Genomic DNA, 24,793 nt, shown 5'->3' with positions numbered 1-24,793 from the left:
AGTTGATGTAGAAGATGTAGTAGATGTTTCTGGATCAATTCCTCACAGTTTTTAGATCTCTGCTTGCTGTCTGGCTATAGAAAGCTTCTATGTTTATTTCTACTGGATAGAAATCTGTCCCTGGTCATGTGATGTCACACAGGTGCACGAGCCGTTATTTTCACAGGGAGTAATCAGAGCTGTGTGATATAACGAGCCGTGCACCTGTGTGACCATGAAAATATTTCTGTCCAATGGAAGTAAACATAGAAGCTTTCTATAGAATGACAGCAAGCAGAGATCTAGAAAACCATGAGGAATTGATACAGAAAGTATATTGGAAAATTGTAGAACTTTTCTTTTATACAAACCATATAAATTATCTGCTAAAAGTGGACAACCCCTTTAAAACTGCCAGGTCCCAATGACAAATCTATAGTAGACTCCCCAACTACAATCTATTCTTTAGTCCCTCTGCATTGGCAATAGCCACCTGATACTCCAGGACCAGAGTACTATTGCACCCGCCTGCAGCTTTATGCTTATGATGCAATGTCTCACCATTTTCATAACTCTGTTTGCTGTCGGTGAATGGAATCTCCTTTAAAATGAAACAAATGATGTATTTCACAGATAAGGACTTGCTACACTGTATTTATAGAGACAATCTGTTGTGGATTGTGTTTGTACTTTGGTAGATATGATTACAAGAAACTTTTTTGTAGAGGTTTCCTCTTAAGTCAGCCATACACAGTACATGAACAAGGTCTGACCTTGGCGTTCTTACCAAGACTGGGTGAGCCTCATATATAAAGGATAGGTGATCTTGCTATCATATACAGAAAGTTAAGCAACCAACAGATGCTCTGGGACTTGTTTCCCAAGAACACATGCACATGTCTGGTCACACGTGTATCACAGCTATCCCTCCAACCATAGGGTGCAATCAGACGTGGCATTTAACGTATGTGTTTCAAAAAGCATTGCAAGAGATGAAGAGGGATTTGCCTAGTTAAACAACTGTTAACATTTGCGTTTACAAAACAAATCAGTTAACACACGGTCAACACAAATGGTAATACTGTGTTAACACTTGTGTTTGTTAACACAACATTAACATATGCGTTAATACATGAGTTAACTGTTGCGGTTTTGTAAACGCAATTGTTAACTGCTGTTTAATTAGGAAAATCTCTCTTCAGTTCTTGCAATGCCTTTTGAAACGGATGCATGAAACGCCACAGGTGGCTGCACCCTGTGGTTGGAGGAATAGCTGCAACCAAACCAGCATTTTGTCCTTCTGTGTAGGGCTGTTGTAAGTGGCTGATACCCTAATAACGTAATTAAGTACTTTGTATGCTGCTCTAGCACAAAGATCATGTTCACCGTTCCCGGAGCAGGAGCATGAATAAAGCTTGACCACTTATTTTTGGTTTATATAATGGTAGAACTTCAATAAATATCAGTTTGCATAGATAATATTACTTGTTGAATAACTAATATTACTCAATTTATGTCACAAAATTACTGGGATTACCAGGCAAACTACGGTCATGCCTTGGCCTCATCATGCCCATGCAAAATTCATTCATCTTATTTTCTTCTTTTGGGAATCCATTTCAACATTGAAGTAATCAGTTATGTGGTCAGTTATGTTTCTAAACCAGAAATTGGAGCAACTATAGAACTAGGAACAACTATAGAACAAGGGGTGCCATACCATTTTAGATAGATAGATAGATACAGTTAGGCCCCTTCCACACTTGCGTTGCAGATCACGTCAGATTTTGATCCGGGTGCGATCAGGGTTTGGTCAGAGTTTGTTCAGTATCTCAGTTTTTCACGCGCGTTTTCGATGCAATTTCAATGCCTTTTTCATGCGCAGAAAATGCACGTGAAATGGACTCAGGACTGAGCTCTATCTTTTCTATGGCAATTGATGCGTGAAAAATGCATTGCACTTGCATTGCACTTGCAAGTGTCTCAGAGTGCAATGCGTTTTTGATGCATCTCCATAGACTTGTATGGTGCGTTTTTCACGCGCGTGACTTGCAAAAGTAGAGCATGTCGAGATTTTAAAAAAAAACGCGCGTGTGTGCGTGAAAAAAATGCAAATCTGAAAAGACCCATTGATTACAATGGGTCAGGGTGCAATGCAAGTTCTGTGCGTCAAAAGCATGCGCAGAAAACGCGTGAAAAACAAGTGTGAAAGGGGCCTTACAGTTGTATTCTGGTTCATTGGAAACAATAGTGTTATCAGTGGTGGTCTGACCAATGGGACCCCCGCCAGTCATAATAATGCGTGCCCATTCTAATGTTGGAATGTAGTGTCAAGCACCCATACACGTCCCCCACCTATTCATTTCCTATGTGACACACTGAAATAGATGGCCATGGTGCATGACTATTTATGACAAGGAAATGGAACAACCAGGTGAAACCCGTTCATAAGGGGGTTATTTCATATCCAGTGAGATATCTTAAAACCACCAAAACTCCCCTTTAATTGATTTCAGCTCTAGAGGCCAAAGACCAGATGCTGCATTTATCCAAGTCTATGGACTGGTGAAAGGGCCAATTACAACACTCCATTATTTCTGTATTTTCTATATTATATTTCTGTATATTCTATATTTCCCATAAGCTCTATATGGTAATGCAGCATGCATGCCTAACAAGCGGGGATCCCATTGATGTAGAAAGCCCTTAAAAGCTAAGCCTAATTCGACTTAGTAGATTCATTGTTGGTAGTATTGTCAGTAAGGAATGTGTGTAAAGTATGGTGGTATAGTAGATTTCTGTCTCTAAGGAATACCTTATGGAAATATGTATAAAAAATATATTTAAGGCTCCTTATACATGACTGCATGGGGGTCTATTACACCCACCCGGTGATGGAGCACAATTCACCCCACTGTGACCGAGCCGGGTGACTGCCCGGATAGGACGGGGCTATGTACTGAGGATCCTGAATCTAACAATGTTCTTGCTGTAATATTGTACCCACTACCTATAACTCGTATAATTCTGTATTTCTCACTATCGTTTTCCTTCCTCTTTCAGGTCACAGTTCTGGCTCCAAGTTAAAACCCCCTGTATTAAATATAAAAGGAAAAGAGTTAGTAGTACGAGCCGGGCAGCCCATACACCTTTCATGCAGGTAAGATGATGGGTTTTAAAGTAGTCCATGCTTACTAAGGGTGGGCATAATATCGAAACTACATGAGAAGATCTGCACTATATTGGATGCCATTATTTGGAAAGGGCACAGATAGACACATTGGCCCAGATTTATTATGGCTACTTCATCAGTTTTCTGGCAGAGAAGCCATATAAAGCTCCCCATCCACGCCAGTTTTCATTTTTGTTATGACAGGCACACCAATGTGGGCATGTCGGGTCGTAGACCAGGTGGGGAACAGGGCAGGCCGAGGGCGTGATCCAGCCTTTCACATTTACTATTGTCTCCATGTGAATTTCGGGGGAGACCAGAGCTAAAAATCTACTAAGTCTACAGGTCCAAACTGGCGGAGTTTGCGCCCGTATTTACCAAGATGCCCAAGCCTGTACTGCTGGCAGGGGGAATATATCCCCCCTATGGTTGTGGGAAACACTAGGCTGGTATGGTTTGTTATTACACAAATACATATTGTAAGCTTGGAGTATAATACAATCTAGAATCTTTTTTTCCTTATATCTGAAGAAGAATCTCTTTATCCTATATACACCAGTCACTAGAGATAAGCAAAACTATTGGTCGTTTCAGTACTTATTTTCCTGCACCAAATTGAATCAGAATTTTTTTTTCGTTCACTTTGGATGAACTAATGTTGCTTCAATTTTACTGTAAAATGGTATATAAGATCCTCTAGTTCTCTAATACATTGATTTTTCCTTAGGCTTAGGCTGCATTCACACGAACATGTTATTTATCCCATATTTCCGTGTTGTATGAGACCGTATATACGTGACATTTTTCATCTGTAAGGAGCACGTATATAACCCGTAGATGTCCCCATAGACTTCTAAAGGACATGCTCTATATTTTCAGATGGCTCGTATACGGTACGGTGTAAACATCAGCAATGTAAAGGTACACGTATTGTCCATTGAAATGAATGTTGCCGTATGTCACTCATAAAAAAACTGTATCATACGGATAGCATACGGCCATTTTCATGCGTTCGTGTGAATGCAGCCTTAGGGTTAATGCTTCTTCCTCAAAGACCAACCCTAAAGTTGACGACAACACATACCCTATCAATAATGATATAAAGTGTAGAAAAGGAATTAAACAAAATAGAACCCACTAGAGATAGTTATATACTACAACATTGGAACCAATTTGATTCGGACCCAAAATCCAAGGCTTTAGTGAATCCAATCTTGAATGGTTTGCTGATCTCTACCAGTCACTGACATACAGTCTTCTCGTGAAATAACTAAGATTTTAAAATTATTAAAAAGATCTATGTGCAGAAAATTTTTAGCCAGGAATTTGTCAGACACAATAACAGAAAACTGATGGACCCCATTGTAGTAGTCAAGATCTGTTTGTGTCTCCAATTAAATGGTCCATGACATTATGGTAGTGCTGATATTTACTGATGATTACGGTAGACTCCGCTAGTCTACTGTTGACCGATATTTTTCTTCTGAAACCAACAACATATCTCTAAAATCCAGCAAGGATCCGTGTTTTCATTTTGCATCATCAACCATATCTCTTACTCTTCACAGAGGCGATCAAACAGTTCTCTGGAAATTCCCAGCTGCCTCCAGGAAAGAGAGTAACAGGTTCCATATAACAGATAATTCATGCCAGGGAAGCCCCAAGACTTCTTGCCATAGAAACTTAACGTTGCACAAAGCTCAAACAAGTGACACTGGATTCTACAGTTGCCAGTACGAATACCTTACCTCATCCAAGAACCCATCTGGTATCTATATATTTATTACAGGTAAATCTCATTTGTTTCAGTTATGTGATGCTGTATATATATATATATATATATTTGGTTTTCCATCTGCATGTGGACCGTTTCAATTCTGATCTTCTTAGTTCTTCTGATCTTCTTCTCTCCGAGTGTTGTAATATATGTGTTTGTGATGACCATTCATAGCACAGATTTCTTTGTTTGAGCTTTGGGAGTCATTGATATGAAAGATTGAGGCTAAGACTTTTTTATGGCTTCTTACCACTGGTGTCTCTGCTACATCCTCACACTGCACACGTCTCTTGCCCAATGGAGTGCGGTTGTTTTGCAATATCAGGATGAAGATTGACAAGGTTTCAGAGACAATGCTGGAGTGAAACCCTTGTGGTTCTGATGAGGAATTTGACCCACCAAGGAGATCCTGCCATCATCCAATACAAGAAATAAGACAGAACTTTTTGCTTTCCAATATTTATTCCACAAGGCAAGAGGTAGAGAGGAGCATTAGCATCCAAGATGACGGCCATTTTGCACTGACTGTGCTTCTTCTTGCCACTAAGGAGTGGTCTTAAGTGTACTTGTAGTTGAACAAAAAGCCAATAGCTGATCTAAAGGTTCACATACTAATGCACTACATGATGTCCATAAAAAGATGAAATAATAGGAATTCATGGAAAACTTTTGAAATTCCATTCTTTTCATATTTTTTAAACTAAAAATAGTGAGCCTCCCCTTTCCAAACTATTGTTTCCTTTCTTGCCTGCCGATGTCTAAATTACAATCCTTGGCTGAACTTTTGTACACCCCCATCTCATCCTCTGGAACTCCCAACTTCCTGTGGACCAGACAACCCTTTTGACTGTCTATTTGGACCAGGAAGTAACAAACTGGGGAGGATAAGTATGTCAGATGTTATCCAAATGGCTTATATCAACTATGTACAAGCCTAAAGTGTGATGGACCTAAGGTAAAACTAGATAAAAATATAGTCCTTGAAAATTATAATTGGCTTCGATGATTTGGCTGTTGGAGTGGAAGGATGTAGAGTCTTCACCTCTTCATGTTTGATGGCGCCAACAGTTCCTGCAATAATAATGTAACTCAAGGTCTTCTGGCTGTGTTTGTATCTAAAGGAAATTATACATTTGTTAATTAGGAGTCTCAGGGTTGGAGATGTAACTTCTTCTCATGTGAAACCCTTTCTTGCTGTAAATTATAAGTGGACTGCAGATGGTTGTAACATAGTATTGATAGATTTGCAGTAAACCTAGATGAAATTTGGAAATCCTTCAGTCACCTCTACTTTCCTTTTAGACTGCTTCCTCTATAGGTATAAAGAGGAAGGATAGGGGATACGTATCTGATCACATAGGGGTCTGTCTGCTGCAACTCCCCACAATCGGCAAAAAAAAAACAAGTCCCCATTTGCCATGTTCTGCCATCTTGAAAGCTATGCCCCTTAAAACTCAAACTTTTGTCCTATACTCTGTAGATTACTATGGGATGGCCTGGGATAGCTTAATTTGGGACATGCAATACATTCTGTGGCCCATTTAATGCAGGTACCCCTGAAGAACATGGTATGCACCCTGTAAGTTGACAACTAAGGGGCTTTACAATCTCTACTTAGAGTTAATTTAATAGATATCCTAAAAAATTATTTAATATTAGCCTTAATTAGGTCCCATTGAAATCAAATTCTTAAGGCAACAATGAAACATAACATTGAATAACTTTCTCGTATCAAAGTATAAGACCTGATGTTGTAACTTACAGCCTTTTAAAGATCTGGCAGCAACGACTGGTGACATTATGTCTGCGGAGCAGCTATTTGTCCACCTTTTTCACGTTATCTACAGTGGAATACAGGAAATTGCTCTATAACACTTACACAGTTTGGAATTGTTATTTTAATTTCTTGCCATGAATGACTACGTCCCCAGGGAGCGGTAGTAATCATTTCTACAGATGATTAAAAGTATGGAACTACTGACCTCTTCACACATCTACCAATCCTGGAAAACAAGGTTGTTTTTCAATAGTTTTACAAAAGTCCTTCAGATTCCTTAAAATAGGAGGAAATCATTGCTGGCACCGGCGTATGCTTCGTATATTGTGAAAATATGGAATCCATGGTTACTGGGCTTTATTATATCCACTTACACAATGACTACAATGTCCCTGTGGTGTAATACTGGACTATTGTTACTAGAAGTTATATCTATATGAAGGCCAACACTAGGGCCGGCGCTATCACTGGGCATTCCTGGGCAAGTGCCAGGGCCCAGAGCAGCTGGGGGGAACACATAAGGCTTTACATAAGGAATCCATGGGGAGGAGGGGGGCTGTATCTAATTAATCCACAGGGTGTCAGGGAGGCTTATATAAAATAACCAAGAGGGGGCTGTTTGAAGGGGTATAATAAATTACAGAATATTTAAGGGAACAGGAGACTGTTCTAGTTGTTGAGTTCACTGTAAAGGGGCCTACTGAGGTTCTGTCACCCGGGGGCCTACTGAAACCTGGAGCCGACCCTCCATACTATACACTGACTATTGTCATGTATTGGTATAATCTTCCTACCCTGAATAAGTAATAACAAGCATATTTCTATAGTGTATTGTTTCCACCTCTTCGCCAAACATCTATCCAGTGTGGAAGGAACCACATTTTGATTTTTAGTGGATTTGACATGACTTGGGCATGTAACCTGCCTTTTACTACTGGGAATACAAAAACAATGGAGAAGATTTTTAAGAGTAAGACACAATTAGATTTATAAATCTGGTATAGTATTGGGCTCAGTTCACCTCTGCGTTCAGTAGAAGTGTATTGGAAGGCAACAGAAGACAATGGGGAACGGAAGGTGATCGGAACGCTATCTGTTCACCTTCCAGTCTTAGTTTCCGTTACGCTTTCCTTAAAGGAGAATGTAATGGAAACCCCTGATGCAGGAAATTTAGTTTTTTACAGAAAAATATGTCACATGAAGCCAATGCCTTTTATCTAGGTCACACCCTTTTGTCGTATGAGTCGTAAAAATAGTCTAAATCTAGTCTAAAACTGTCTTAAACCCTTGATATATGTGGTGGAAGGCATCTAAAATTTAGAAAAACCTGCCCTTTTGTAATGTTTGGGCTAAACAATCTTAAAGACCCAAACAAAAATTACAAATTTAACAAGATCTATTATACTTTTATGGTGAACTCATATTTTGTATTAAACATAATTGAAAAGTTACTTCAGTCTTTCTTTGATCCCGGGTGCATTCTCAGAATTAAAGGAGAAGTCCCTTCAAATTGATTCCCATGCAAAAGTTATTTTTAAAGGAACCTTCAAGGTTTTGTAACAATGCAAATCACTATTTTTCAGGAGTCACTAAAATAGAATATCTGTATGTTCAACTTCCTCTCTGGTGTTACAGGGCAATTTCCTCTCTTTGTCTTAAGGTTTGGATGAGCTGATCTCAGCCACCAATCAGAATCGTTTTTTAGAGGGTGTGAACTTATCGCCCCTTAGTTGTCCACCAATCAGCGGACAGCTGCATTCCACTATTCTCAGAAGTATAGGATTCAACCTGATGACTTTATTCTCTTTATTAAAGTCATTTTACTACTGCTCTACTTTATGGTGTAAATTTTTATTGAGTAAAAAAAAAAATTAAATTGGATAAGAACAAAATATTATTTATTGAATTTTTTCTTACCTAAAGAAAAAGTTTTCTTTAACCCCTCTTTTAATCTACACCTGTGTTTTGCATAAAAAAAACCTGAACATATGTCTTAAATTTGATTGGTTGTTTGGGTGGCTATGGGCCCCCTAGAAGACTTGGGCCCCGAGCTACTGGCCAAACCACCTATATTATAATCCAATGCTGATTGCATAGATCTTGGATACAGTTTTTGAAAAAAAAGCTACTCCATAATTGGCTACTATGGGAGATTTTTACTTTTAGATATCATAAATCTGCAACCAAATGGCCTCATTTATCCAAATTATTTTAGGAAAAATGAAAGCTGATCACTAACTGTTTGCTTAAATTTGAAGCTTTGGTGAGCCCAGATTGTAGCTGTTCTTCTATGTATGATGTTAGGCAATGTATCTATGAATAGTTTAATTACTGCATCAATCATCATTATGAATATTCTAATTCTTATTTTACAGACGAGAGCAGTCCATTTGTAGATATGCATAACAGACAACCCAAAGTTATTACCATAACAGAAGGCGAAAAGCTGGTGATCCCCTGCCGGGTTACATCACCGAATATCACTGTCACATTAAAACAGGTACTGTACAATATGGTGGTGCATCATATTAAGAGGGTTATTCTAAGAATTATTACTATCCCCATCCACACGATAGTAAATAACATGCTGATGGTTGGAGCACATTGATCACAAAAATGGGGGTCATACTTTAATCTATACTGTGATTGGTTAGACCCCCACCAATCCTATCCTGTAAATAGGGGGTACTATTTAATCCTGGTCTGACTCCAAAAATTAGTCAAGTCAAGAGAGTCCCCCATCCAATTAAATGGGCATCGTGAGGGGGGGAGGGTATTTTATACACATTACATTATCACTCTTTATCTAACAATATATTATATTTGTACATTTTAACTTCAAAAATTTTTCAAATCACTTTTTCCCCATCTTGGAAAAACTTTAAGAAGTGTTTTACGCCCCTGAAGTCATTTGTTTGCAGCACTACGGGGATTGTGTCAGATATACTCTCTAGGTTTTATTCAAGGACGATTGTCATTGTTCTCGAAGTTTTGAAGTAAGATGAAAATGTTACAAGCGTTAGATCTCGTGCTGACAGGAATTCAGAACATTTTCATTTGTCACCCGCTTGTCAAGTCCCCTCTTAAGTTCAAAAACAAAGAACATCCTCTCAGGTTTTGCTTATGTTATGTAATTATGGAATGTACAGAAAAATGTTTCAGTTCAAATAGTTCAGAAATTCTGAGATTATTATTTTCGACGGGTTTTACTGATATCAACTTTTAAGCCTAACAATTTAAAGGGGTTGTCCACTTTCAGCAAATAATTCATATTGTTTGTCTAGAGAAAAGTTAGACAATTTTTCAATATACTTTCTTTTTCATTTCATCTCGTTTTCCAGATCTGTGCTTGCTGTTCCTCTATAGAAAGCCTAATTGTTTTACTTCCAGTGTATAGAAATGTGTCCATGGTCATGTGATGTCACACAGGTGCACAGCTCGTTATATCCCTGGTCATGTGTTGTCACACAGGTACACAGCTCGTTATATCCTTGGTCATTTGATGTCCCTTAGGTGCACAGATCGTTATATCCCTAGTCATTTGATGTCACATAGGTGCACAGCTCGTTATATCCCTGGTCATGTGATGTCACACAGGTGCAAGGTTCGTTATATCCCTAGTCATGTGGTGTCACACAGGTGTTTGTCTCGTTGTATCCCTGGTCAGGTGATATCACACAGGTGCAAGGTTTGTTATAACTCTGGTCATGGGATGTCACACAGGTGCACAGCTCGTTATCTATCTCTTGTCATGTGATGGAACACAGGTGCATGCGCATATCACACAGCTCTAATTACTGTGTGATATAATGAGCCGTGCACCTGTAAGACATCACATGACCAGGGGCTGTTTTTTTTATCCACAGGAAGTAAACATAGAAGCTTCCTATAGAATGACAGGAAGCAGAGATCTTGAAAACCATGAGGAATTGATACAGAAAGTATATTGGAAAATTGTATAACTTTTCATTACACAAACCATATCAATTATTTGTTGAGAGTGGACAACCCCTTTAATTCTGGTTGCCTTCAGCAGTCACTAGGGGGATTGTAAGAGCTAACTGCCTTTGATTAAAAACAACCTAGGCTAATTTACTTATTTAATGCTTACAGTAAAGAGTGAAAAGAATAAAAAAACATAATTTTTTGTTGGCTGTGTCTGGCATTGCTGCTGAGGATTATTGTCTGAACCCCTCTGTAACCACCAGTACCACTCTTCACAGCAGTCACATGGAATATGAAAATTATTATAAACTAAAGATTGCATTTTCTTTTATGTATTTTTCTTTTACAAACCCAAGTTCTAGCCAAATGATATTAATTAGAACTAGGACCGATATTACAAAAAAATAAGCCTCCATACAGATCAACGATGAGGCGGGCAACGGCAGTGTGCATGTAGCCCAATTCACATTTCATGGGCCTCAAAGTACAGCAACTTAATAAATGCATAACAAATAAAACATGAAAACAAAAACTTTTTCCTTTGCATAAAAAAAATGGTATATTTTCAAAAATGTTACCAATAACAACTAGGATCCAAATTATCCAAATTACAAAAAAATAAAGCCCCCATAAAGATGAATCCACAATTGATGGGTCTCAGAGTACAGTAACCTTCAGAAAAAAGTTTGTATTTTGTACAAATAAAACTTAAATAACATCTAGAACAAGTTTAAAAGTTATGGCTCTCGATATGTATCGAAAAATAAAGCCCACCAAAACACAATAAATTGAAAACTAAAGGATTTAATCAGACTGAGCTGCAATACCACATATGGCCAATAGTCAATAGAGCATTTCTGAAAATTCAATATATTTCACATACAAATTTTTTTTTTAAATTTCCACTTCCTTTGTGGATGTGTCCAGACTGTAAAATCTTATAGTAAAATTTCCGGAGTCTTTGGCCTCTCATGTGGAGCCCATATGACGCACCTGACGTAACATCCCCCCCGCTCTGTAGCCTCTCACTTAAATCATTAAAGACTCTTCAGCTCAAACAAGTCCAGACTATTTATAACCAGATAAAAGTTCTAAGAATAGTAAATGGTATTTTGGTGTAAATATACAAGCGATTGTTTGCGTGGAAAACGTAATGATCATGGAGATTAGACCTTGAGACTGGATTTGGTTCCCATATATCTTATGTGTATATTTATAGGATTAGGAAGTCCAAGACTTCCAGTATTTTCTAAACTTAAAGAAACCTTCTTGTCTACCCCTCGGCCACGCTACACGGGAAACTGTCTTAAGTTAGGAATAAAAGCTTGTCACTCATCACATCTTCCTATTATTAGCAGGGATAGACTGGGTGCCCAGGACCTTTTCTTAAGAGTTTTCAAAGTCTGTTTTATTTTAGATTCTCTATGTTGTCTAAAAAGTAAAGATAAAAGACTGTATTCAGGCATTTTTTTTGATAAATGTGGGCCTTACTGCACTTCTTAATTTTCCAAGTGGGTCTGTAGGGGTACTTTTCCTTAGGTAATTTTAATGCAGTAAGCTCTTGAGCTCCCCCTAGTGGTGGCTGCAGGTATTCAGAAATTTACCATTTGAAGTGTTATCCAGTCTTTATAAAAATGTGAACTAAATATAGGATAGGATAAAGTCATTATATAGGCACTATACACCCACATGGGTACATCCTAAACCTCAGAAAAAGAAAAAAAAACTTTCTCCTAAAAAGAGTGCCACCCCTGATAAACTGTTATATTCTTAACAGTGGAGATGACCTCATATTTTAGACTGATTGACTGCCCCTTTTCTTTTACCTTGTAAAGTGCTGCATTGCCATAATTCAAACGTATTAGACTCCTGAGCTCCCCCTAGTGGTGGCTGCAGGTGCTCAGAAATGTGCCATTTCTGGGGTATATCCAATTTTTATTAGAAAAATGTGGTCACCAAATGTATCAAACTAAATGTTATGGACATTAATTTTTGGATAAAGTCATATTATATACATTTTAGACCCACATGGGCACATTCTATACACAAAAAGAAAAAATTAATCTCTCCCCAAAACAGTGTCACACCTGATAACAGATAACAGTGTATGTATAGTATTGAAGCCCAGTTATAGTCACATCAATGGAACTGAGCGGGTATTCCAGATATAACCTGACTGCCCCTTTCATGCTTTATTACTGAACTTTCAGGTAGTAGTTAATAAGATTTAAGCTACCTAACCATTCTTTCTTTGGAGCAGGACATTTGATAGAAGCTCTAAGAACAAGGGATTAGGTAATGACAGGCTACCCATGACTAATCATGAGCTTGGCATATATAATGGGATCTTCATGGGCTGGCACACCTGGTACTCATAAGATGATTATCTTTTGACAACCTGCCTTCAGATCTCTTCTGTACGAGTAATTATGTGATATTGTACAGTACATCAGCATGTCTCCTTTTCTTCCCATCAGACGTATGCAAGTGTATTATCTGTCCCTGGTGACAAGAACATTGTTTGGAATAATAAAAAAGGCTTCATAATTCGGAATCCATCCGGGCTGTTTTTCAACCTGTTGAGCTGCGAAGCCAAAGTCAACGGAGTCACCTACACCTCAATGTATTTCCCCAACAGGCACTGTAAGTTATATATCTAACTGCTTTTAATGGGTAAAGTGTATGACCACTATAATAACCTGTAGAGCAATGGCCTATCCTGAAGGATAGTCTCCTTGTCCCGTCGGTCATGCAAAGGGGGAAGAAACACCATGCACTTCGGGCCCATTTGGCAAACCCTCAGTTTTTGTAATTGTCCCTGTCTGTTCTGCTTCATTCTTATTATTTCTACACTATTTATACAATAACTAATTTTTTTGCAGCCCCTAAAATCCATAAAGTGAAGCTTGATGTGTCAAGTTCCAGGCTGTTGAGTAACGACACCCTATCCATTAACTGTACCGTCACCACAGATCTGAATTCAAGAGCCGAAATCCAATGGAAATATCCGGGAATGGTAAGAAAGAAGTCATTTCCCAACTTCAAAGGAGGATTCCTGCCAAATCCTTACAAGGGAAGGGAGCAACTTTTGCTTATAGAGTTGGAAACACCCACAGTGTATGCACAGCGGAGGTCGGAGATGGATGCCATACAGTTGCATCCATCCCCCATAGCTTCTAATGGCCTCCACTGAGCGTATATTTCTCTCTCCAATAGGAAGCAGGATAGAAAAGCCCAGGATTTCTCCATCAGCCAGTGTAAGACTATATAAAGCTTTCCTGACGTACACATTGAACGCATCCAAACGTGATGATAGCGTAGCCTAACCTGCTATGCGCTTATGTGTCTAGGATCAGGACAGAGAAGACTGTGAAGGTTTCTTGTGCTCAGCAAGCAGAGATATTTAATATTCTGAAGCATTGATACAGAAAGTATACTGGAAAATTGCCTGTAATCATTACACATGAAAAATCTCCGGTTCTCCGGATTCCTCAACTGCTTAACTTTACTCCACTGTTGGGTCTTTCTTAAAATGGCCCCTGACATGTGCAGAGAATCTGCCTGTACGTCACAGCCCCTCCAATGTCACAGTGTGTCCTAGCTACTTTTTCGCATTGTTTCCTTTCCAAAATGATTTTGTTAAACAAAAGCTAAGAAATGTAATAAAAACTGAATTCAGTGCCTTAAAAGCATAGATTAAATAAGAAGCTTTCATGTATAAGAAGCATAAGTAGTATAGTAACATAGTAACAGGTATATTATCATGTAAATAGAGTAAAATGATGAGGCCAGTGATCACGTAGAGCGCCAGTATGTAACTGTAATCCCTTTGTTCCAGGAATATGGCAAACTGGCCTCCATTATAAACAGGATTGTCTTATCTGACTCAGAAGCAGTGGTGTACAGCATGTTATTCATTCACAAAGTAAAGAACATCGACCAAGGCGATTATGTTTGTACTGCCAAGAACGGTCCATCAACCAAGTCGGTGAACACAACAGTTCGCGTGCATCGTAAGTGTTAACCTGCCTGTCAAGCTATAACATATATGGGGGATCCCCTAATGCAAAGCAGAATGATCTTTGCTTTGCCGTAGCTTTAAACCGTATTGGCTTCCTGGAACGGGGAGCATGTCCCACATCTCCACTGATCCCCCAACCAGCCATTAGCAAAACTTGCAGCATAACCACACTTGTGCACCTCCTCATGTTTTTTATGTATTTTGCAGCTGTGGCTTACATCAAAGCTAAACCCCGAAAAACAGGTGTATTAGAAGCTGTGGTGGGCCAGAAATCTTATCGAATCGCTGTGAAAGTGAGAGCCTTTCCTCCTCCAGAAATTACATGGTAGGTCGATTATTAATATACTTCTTTTGCAAACTTGGTCTTACAATTTCGACCGCTGGGCACCTAGTGGTAGAATAAAGAAAGGGTCAAAAGTCGCCTTAAAGGGCTCCAGTCGTGGAACAATGCACGATACAGGGCAGAGCATGACTCATTTTTAGTGAATTCCTAGAATATATCTACAATCTGGAGTCAAGCTCCTTCCTTCAGTCCTTGCACGGGTATAATTCAATGAATCAGCTGTGACTGGAGTGTTCCTTTAAGTCCCCCATGTGGAATAGTGCACAGATGTGAATGCTTGGTTCACTATAGGGGACCATCAGTCTCTTCCCTCTAAATGAAGCACCAGTGTGCATTTATGCTATAAGCTCCTTTCACTTCTAGGGGACTACAGGGACATAGCCACCTGGGAAGTGAATGGAGCCCATGTCATGCACATTGGAGCCCCCAGCTCTCCTATACTGTGGATAGTGTATAATTGATTTTAGCAGCACAACCCTTTTAGTCTCAAGACACTGTCTAAGGATCAATACATTTGCATACAGTCCTTCATCCTGGTGGTAGACGCCCGTTAAAGGAAATCTATCATCAAAACCCATCATGATAAACCAGGGACACTTACTCATAGATCCAGGCACCTTGACTTTGGTAATATTCTTATATATGTTATCCATGGCCTCCTTCCTTCTAAAATCATCTTTTAACATTATTCTTCAGAAGTGCTCTGGGGGGTGTTACCAGAGATCCTCCTTTCTGTAGCTTCACAGGCTGTAACACTGGGCAGGAGAACTTACACCCTCCCACTGTGACAAATTACAACAGGCAAGTTCTGAAAGAGCAGGAGGAGGGGGAGACAGTGTAGTGCCCTCCACAGTCCCTCTGGCTCATTAGAATAAGTTGGTTTTAGAAGGAAGGAGGTCATGGATAACAAATGTGAGAAGATTAGCACAGTCAGGGTGCCTGGATCTATGAGTCTGTGTCCCTGGTTTACCATGATGGATTTTGATGGTAGATTTGGCCTGTATATCATGTGATCAGTCATCACACTGGGCTTTCCTTTCAATGAGTCTCGTCCTTTAGTAGCGATTGCCAGACTATATTTATGCTGTAGGGGTGGCTGATTCAACTATGTTTCCTAGTGCTGCTTTGCCAAATTATTCTTACTAGCTGAAAAACGTATCTGAATATCCAGGGGATTTTTATGGATCCATCTTTTCTTTATCTTGCCTATTCTTGTTGCCTCTTTTCTACATTAAAAAAAAAATTAAAAAAATGTATGGGTCACATCTAGTTTTGCCCCATCCACAGGAAAGAGGATAACTTGCTATTCGATGGGAATCCCACTATTGTAGTGATTATATAGTATTCCGCAGAATGGAACCCTTATAATTTGTCATATTTATACCACCAGATCACCCCTTTGAGGTCATATTTCAAATCATTGACTTTACCACTATTGACTTTATAGCACAAGAATCCCAGGATTACAATATGATATTAGTCAATGAATAAAGTGCTGATTGGGATCTCTATCTATAGCGAGTCCACCTTCGTCATTGGTATTGTGCACCCATTCTTTTCATGGTTGACCTAAATTAACTATTGTAGTCAGTTCTTGGCAGTAATATTCTAAAATTAAAAAAATAAGATGTTAAATAACTTTAATACACAATGTTATCTATGGGGCAGATCTGCAGCGGAGTAGGACTACGACTGGCCCAATGTTAGAAACCTGAAACAAAGGTTCGCGTGACGGATCCAGTTAGGAAAACAAATAAAGTGAAGGGGAATAGCCTCCATACCTTCAGTTCCTGAAATAGTAAGGGAAGACAATCAATTGTTAATCATGCTGTAAGGTCATGGACTCACGTTTCCCATAGGGCTCTGCTGCAGTGAAGGGATTCCAGTTCACATCATTATATTAGCGCTGGACAATTAATGATGTTTTTCCTGTCCCTTCTCTTAATTGAAATTCAAGTACTTAGGATGGCTTCATATCAAGGTCTCTCTCGTGCCCAATGTGATGTCTACAGGGATCAGGATATTGTAAAATGACTTATTTGTCTTGAATACTTACCTGCTTACTTCCTTTCTGCTTGGGTAACTAAATATATAGAGTTCCCTTGGGATCCTCTAATTATATGGGAACAGGTTTAAATTGGCCACTGCAGTACTAGATCCTCAAGTTGACCTAATAATGGGCCACCAAGGTCCATCAGAAGACAAACCAGTTTGGATATGAATTTAGTCCTCATTATGGATTGTTAGATCTTATTGACGATCCTGATATCCTGTATGGTGATCCTACATGGAGTGTCCCAAGTTCTTAATGGATAGGCCATCAGAATCTTCAAAAGACAAATTAATTTGAAAATTACTTTCAAAAACATGATGATGATTTACAAATTACTATGGATTATTAGACCTTTTTGATGATCATGACATCCTACATGGATATCCTACTTGGAGAGTGAAATGTTTTTTATGGATGGACCCCCACCTCTGGAGGACCATCACCCATTATAGGAATCCATCCCACATGAGGCACATGAAGAAGTCTTTGGCTATGGCAGAGAATCCTAACTTCAAGAATGATTTGTAGACTGGTTTAAAAGTTGAATATAGGGATAATTGTCTAGGTGGTTCCATCACTTGGTGGCCTCTGTTTGAGGTCCTTCAAGTATATATTATATCTATATATGAAAAGTATTGTTGAAAATTAAGGGAATAGAATGGGACAAGAGGGGGTCTATAAATTAATTTCCTGGACAATCTGAGCAACATTGGCTCGGACCTAATAGAATTGGACCCAAATCTTATTCTCTGGATGATGAATCTCGGATGATTCGCTCATCTTCTTGAAACCCTTTTAACAAACATATCTTGTGTAAAGTGGATAACACTTTTCGGAAAAACATTTAAAAAAAAAAAAGATTCGCTCTGTAACTGCTCCTTAAGATATTCCCATCTATCCAGAGGAACAAGATGTGTAAAGCATGGTTATATATAGATCCCACCAAAGAAAATAGACGTCTTAACTCCCGCATAATCATACCCGTGAGTTATTTCCCATGCGATGAATGCGGAGGTCATAATATTAGGAGTTAGGAAGGGGATTTATGTGAAAATAAGAAATTTATTTTCCGCAAATGTTCTGAATTCCATGTCCTAAAAATATCCAGAGTTATTTTTATGTAGTTTGTAAGTTCCACCAGCAAAATGGGGGTCGCAGAAGGTCTTGAACTCTGTTATAAATAGAGCGTTTTCTTGTAGTAGAGCGAAGAAACATTGTGTTTCTATTAAACAAATACGGTAATTTATAACATTCATGTGCAGTGTATTTCATACCAGAGCAAAATCAGGGAATGTCTTTACTCTCCTAGTCATCTGGAGCATGGCAGAAGTGCATGAAGACAATTTGGCACAAGTCTTAGACATCTCCAGGCACTTAGCCTTTTACGCTTGGCATTGTTTTTGAGAAAAAGTCTTTTTGGTTTATGCTAATACCATTAGTATTCTGTAGAACCATACGCTGGAGAAAATGAACACTTAGGCTGCTGAAAAGTTGCTTACTTTAGTTCCTCAAGGCGAACACCAAGCCGTTTGATCTAGAAGAAGTGCTCGGCAGCTGTAGTCACTTTTGTCTCACGTGGGCGAGAACCTTTAATTGAATTAGATCATTAGACATTTAACCAATCTTTAAAGGAAAAGTATCACAAATGGACAATCCTTATGTTTTGTGTACAATCTTCTAAGCTCCTCCTGCTCTATAACATGCTGTATACTAATTTGATATTGTTGACAATCTGCTCAGCTCCCCCTGCTCTATAACATTCTGTCCACAGATAGGACACTATGTACAATCTGCTCAGTCTCTCCTGGCGTGTAACATGCTGTCTGCAGATAGGACACTATGTATAATCTACTCGTCTCCTCCTGCTCTATAACATGCTGCCTGTAGATTGGACACTGTGTACAATCTGCCCAGCCTCTCCTGGTCTATAACATGCTGTCTGCATATAGGACACTATGTACAATCTGCTCAGTCTCTCCTGGTGTGTAACATGCTGCCTGCAGATAGGACACTATGCACAATCTACTCAGCTCATCCTGCTCTATAACATTCTGCCTGCAGCTAGGACATTATGTACAATCAAGTTAGCTCCTCCTATACCTGCCGGTTCTCTTAAAATCCACCCTCTTGGTCCGAAGCATTTTAAGAACCCTTTTTCCATCTAAATCCTCTTCCAAATCCATGTATTTTACAAAATTACACATCTGTTCACTTTAATATCATGACTTATATTCTTGAAGATTTTCACCAACTCTGTTCACCCTACAATAGGTGCTTATTCACTTTTTCTGGCACAGTCCCAAAGCAGTTGTGTCTTTCCAATAGATCTCTTCATTATTTTAAAGCTAGGAATAGTCTTCAGACCATAAGACTCTTCCCATTAAAATGCAAAAAAATCACAAAAACAACCAAAAGATCTCTTCACACGACTGCCAGAAATATTAGTGTGTTGTGTGAATTTGCTCACCCTGTGTGTTTGCTCTCTATAATAGGTGGAAGAATAACTTACTGGCAGCAGATAAATGTGCACGGTACATAATACACAACAGTGTCCTGACCATCAAAGACGTGGCTGAAGAAGATGCGGGAGAATACACGGTATCGCTGAAACTGAAGCGCTGGAACATTATCAAGAATATAACCATGACCCTCACTGTTAATGGTAGGTTAATGGCTCTTTGTGTCACATGCCGCATGGTTTCGGTTGATACATTCCTTCTATGTAATATCCAATTTTTCCTTCTATTCAATAGTAAAGCCACAGATTTACGAGAAATCCATGTCAATCCAAGAACCACAGCCATATCTTCTGGGCAGCAGGCAGACACTGACGTGTACAGTATACGGAGTTCCTCCACCCAAAATAACCTGGACCTGGCGTCCATGCATGAGACACCACTACGGCTCAAGGTGGGTTTCTGATAGGTCCAACATATTTATAAGCCACTGTGAAAATTGGAATTTAAAGGGGTTTCTAGAAATGTAAAAATATGGAGCAATTTTTTTTACCAAACTCCGCTCCTCATCCAACCATGGATAGGATGTGACATTGAATCTAAGCTCATTTTATTTCTGTACCGAGCTACAATACTGACAAAACTCATAGTCAGGTGTGGGGTTGTTTCTGTAAGATATCAGCCAAGTTTTTCAACTTATGGACATTCATTTTAAAGTAGCAGTTTGATTGGCTATTATGACCCAATTCTTTATCTTTTCCATTGCATGTTTGTGCATGTGTTCCATGTTTCACCCATTTAGAGAACACATTTTTAATCAACTGTACTGCATTGTTGAGAAACATTTAACATTGAATGAGGACTGGCCGTGATTTAGGCTTCGGCAAGCCACCGATTTGGCATCTGACCATTTATCCAGTGTCATAGAAAAGAAGGGTCCATTGCAACATGCCCAATCCATTGGTGCCAACCAGCATTATCTTACTGCTCTCTCTTCATTGCAAACACATGTAGTCTTGTCTAAGCCGAGCATGCATGTTTATGGTTAAGGTTCAGGAGGAATGGACATGGAGCCAGTACAATGGAATACTGGGTATCTAGTACTGAGCATTTGTATCTTATAAAGTTGTAAGCACTCTAATAGACTTCATATACATCCCCCATCTAATAGACCTTGTACCCAGCATTGGAAACCGTTTTCTGCCTCTCTCATTTTCATGGTACTTTGCACTCACCATCCAACATGGATGATTTTTGGACGACATGACCACTTTACAAGCACCTCGATAAAGTAGAGTAAGCCTGAGCCACCATACAAACATATTGATTAAATCAGGATGTCGAATAAATATTTGTAAAGTTCCATGCTGACAATGACGGAGATGGAGACTCGCTGTGGTTTGTTTTCTCATTTCACAGACAAAGCCTTATAATGGAATATTAAGCCTTTAAGTCCAGACTGGAATTTGATGCCGAAGTAAAAAACAAAAAAACATCCTTGCACGACTCGCCATCTGGTTTTAATGTGTACGGCTGAGAAAATATCTAAATTTTTTTTAAACTAAAACTCCTGTAATTATATAATTGTTCATGTTTGCCAACATTTTACAAACAAAACAAAAAATCTCAATAACAGGAAACGATATTTCAATTTTCTGAGGCCTCGCAGGGGGCCCGTCTTCACTCTGGGTGAACCTGTATAGAGATATTAGGGAGGTTGTTGTTCTCTAATACAATATTATTGGATCTGCTCCATTGGATCTTTTATCCTGCTCTGAGTGGGGTAAACGTTCCATTGATACTGATGTAGGGTTAGAACAAATTCCAGTTTTAAAGGAAACCAACCATGAGGAATCTACTATCAGAAGTAGATCTGATGGTAGATCCCTCCTGACTGCCTCTGTCCTAATCTGTAATTTAATAATTCTGGAACCTTAACTAATTTGTTAAAAACTTTATTTTAGCAATATGTAAATTAAATGCAGAGGCTACTGGGGCGTGGAGTAGTCTTAGATCCCAGTGCCCGGCCAGGCTAGTACACGCCCCAGTAGCCTCTGCAGTTAATTTACATATAACTAAAATAAAGCTTTTAGCAAGTTTGGTTAGGTTCCAGGATTAATAAATTACAGATTAGGGCAGAGTCAGGCAGGCGGAATCTACCATCAGATCTACTTCTGATTGTAGATTCCTCATGGTAGGTTTCCTTTAAGCTTTTGACCCAATAATATGTTAATAGATGACAATTTGCTCTTTATGCCAGAATATAGTTTTTAAAAAGGTCTTATGTTTAATGCAGCTGTAAAATAATCTAAAAACTATATCACCTTTACAATCCCATAATGATCCAGTTCCGACCCTGTTTGGGTCCATTTTGGGTCTTTGTTTTTCCTACTTTATCAATAACCAATCGCTGGCTGTAGCCGTGAAATGTCAACACCCCCGAGGAAACAACTGTGGCCACTGATTGGTTTCAGCAGATCCATATCCATTGTGATACTTTATCATTGATTGAAAAAGAACACAAGACCCAGAAAGCTTCAACATGGGAGGGGCAAAGTAGTCAAAGTTAAGTATTAAAAAACATAGCTTTAAGCATGATAATGACATACAATAAAAGTAATTATAATACAGTTTAGTACCTACTTTTAAGTTACGTTAAATTTAAATGCAGACATAAAGGCAATTATATCCAGCATTAAGGAATTATTTTATTTAAAGGGGAAAAAAGCAATAATTCCAGAAATAAATTGTCCTCCAATCTATATAATAGCTTAGTGATGAAGTCATTTTGTTACATTAATCATAGGCATACACTTCTTTTCCTAAGATAGTGAATTCTCAGCAGGTGGCTGTCTACGGTGCTGAAACTACCAGCAGTTACCTTAGGGGAGCAGAATTCCTATTTATATTCAGAATGTTAAAAATTATAATAATAACAATTATTACTTTAAATGGATACATCTTAATTGATAATCTCCTGATTATTGAGTTCTAAAAAAATAAAAAATATAGTCCTAAAATACATTGGCGGCCGTGGTGTATTCCAGACCTGGAACTGTATCTTATAACCTTGGCACAAAGCCGAGTGACTTGGTGCTGTCCACCTACTTATAAACTAGCAGCACCATAAATATCTGAGTTAGAGATGATTGAATTAATTTTGGACAAATCAAATTTTCTTCAAATAATTTGGTTTGGGCAAATAGAAAACCTTTAGAATTAGTTTTACAAAAAGTTAGACCTATGGGGCAAGGCTAAGAAATGGGACCCTGATGGTGGAATAGGAAGTGGTACCGATTGCCAATGTTGGAGGGGTAAGCAATTACTTTCCGGTGTCATCTTTCCTAAAGCCCCTTTTGGGGGTGAGAGTTCCAGAAACCTCATAGACAGGGACTTCTTGATCCCAGATTGGTCTCACTGACCCTTACATTATGGATTCAAGACTTAAAAGTAGTTTGATACACTTGTAGGAAAGTGTCATAGATGACTTTTTTGGACAATGAAGACCCCTTGATATATACTAAATTGATTCAGATGGATTAAAATCTGAAGACCAATTCTAACTAATTTTGGTAAATTAGTTTATCTCTAATCTGTGTATTTTTATAGAATATTTTTGAAACATATTTGTCAGGGGTCAATATATCAGATTGAGGTGGGCACCCGGTCTTGAAGCCTAGAGGAGCCTAAAAGTTCCTTGTGCCTAATATAGCAAAACCAGTGATATGGTCTACAGATTTAGCATTATGTCTTATCAGCCATTATATCCCGCATCACTTTGGTGGAAGAAATCTATCCTATCCTGTCTATAGTCTGTGTATCATTGTGTAACTGTTTACTGTTCACCACATCTCGATCCCTAGGCTCATTTATAACAGCGCACGAGTACTGTATACACATGTCATGTAGTACACGCTTGCCCCCGGAAAGGCTTTTCATTCAGCAGTTATAATTATATCATTCTATTGTGTTTGGCATGCCGTCTAGAAATGGCAGCACTAGCTTTTAAAAATGGCTGAGAACACGGGGAGTGAACTGAGTGAAGTATCTCGAGGACAGTGTTACAGCTAAAGGTTGATAACAGTGGCCCGGTCCAGAATAGGCCATGGGAGCCGTCTTATCTCCCTTTGGCAGGAGGTGTTCTGAGCTTCCTGTGCGAAATCAGGAGCGTACGCTGCTTTCCTCTTCTTGTTTGGCTTCCTCCCCAATACAAGACCGTTCCCAGCACTGCTGTTATCTTTGCATCTTCAAACATGGCACAATTTACTTCCTTAAAAGCTTTATGTATTCTTAAGGGTCCTGTTATATCCCCCAATCTTGCATTAACCTCTTAAGTAATGAAGAGGTTACTAGGAACCATAATGAGTTTTAGTGAGTTGGCCCACCTTCATAAATGCTCAACATGGTCCAGTGGATGCACCAATTGTACCAAAGCTCTTTTCATTGACTTTTTAAGATAAATGGACAAATAATTGAAGAGTAACAGTGTCCTTATCATCAAAGGGTTAACACGTGAATTCCTGGTGGAAGTGTGGAATTGCTCTAAGAACTTTGAAAAAATAATTGCAGGGGCTCTCGGCTTCCTGCTACTGTGTACTGCCAGATTTATGGCCGTCTTCCTCCTCCTCACCTCCTTGGTTTATAATATTAATAGAAATGATGACTTCTGTTAAAGTCTATCCCTCCTCATTCATGGCAAAGAGAAAGAAAAACACAAGACTATGGTCAAGGACAGGCTGTCGGAAAGTCAGGAATAAATAATCCAAATCCCAAGCCGCTTTCCTCCCCTTCAAAGTACTCTTAACCCAGAAAGACTTTGCAGCGAGGAAGGAATTCAGAGTCTTGGGTATCCTTGGAAGTATAATGAGGTCTTTGACTTTCTTGACCTTCTCTGGATGGAAAGTCATAATGGATCTAGAAGGACAATAAGTCTGATGCAAGTATTATTGTGTTTCCCTGGTTTAGGATGTGAAAATAAAAGTTAATAAAACACTGTAATGTATTGTTATTTCTGAAGTTACTTTTGTAGTCCACAATATATTTTTCCCAATTTGCTCTTCCATTTGATGCATCGATTTAGTAGGAAATACATATGTTGTTATTTTTATTGTTGGTTATTGGTCTTCTACTTCTCTAGATAATGAAAGCCGCTATAGCCAGTTAACTTTTAACTTCAAGACCTGGTCAAGAAGACCAGCAATTTGGCCGGTATTGTTGGTCCTTTAGATGCTTCATGGTTAAGGAACACTTCGGTCCTCTTTTATCAAGTT

The 24,793-nt window shown here is 38.8% G+C and overlaps 1 protein-coding gene across 4 annotated transcripts in view; it reads left to right on the top strand.

The window, feature by feature from the left end:
* The window catches only part of FLT1 (fms related receptor tyrosine kinase 1), a 51,520-nt gene that overhangs the window by 14,814 nt on the left and 11,913 nt on the right, over nt 1–24,793 (top strand). For all 4 annotated transcript variants that reach the window (XM_072134349.1, XM_072134352.1, XM_072134350.1 and 1 more), the window contains exons 2-10: nt 3,043–3,139; nt 4,720–4,940; nt 9,081–9,205; nt 13,128–13,293; nt 13,533–13,666; nt 14,489–14,663; nt 14,879–14,996; nt 19,560–19,729; nt 19,821–19,977. In XM_072134349.1, the coding sequence (XP_071990450.1) occupies nt 3,043–3,139; nt 4,720–4,940; nt 9,081–9,205; nt 13,128–13,293; nt 13,533–13,666; nt 14,489–14,663; nt 14,879–14,996; nt 19,560–19,729; nt 19,821–19,977 (1,363 nt within the window). The remainder of the gene's footprint in view (nt 1–3,042; nt 3,140–4,719; nt 4,941–9,080; nt 9,206–13,127; nt 13,294–13,532; nt 13,667–14,488; nt 14,664–14,878; nt 14,997–19,559; nt 19,730–19,820; nt 19,978–24,793) is intronic.

Source organism: Engystomops pustulosus, chromosome 2 (genome assembly GCF_040894005.1).
Source record: "Engystomops pustulosus chromosome 2, aEngPut4.maternal, whole genome shotgun sequence".
NCBI lineage: Eukaryota > Metazoa > Chordata > Amphibia > Anura > Leptodactylidae > Engystomops > Engystomops pustulosus.
This window is presented reverse-complemented; position numbering and strand designations above follow the sequence as displayed.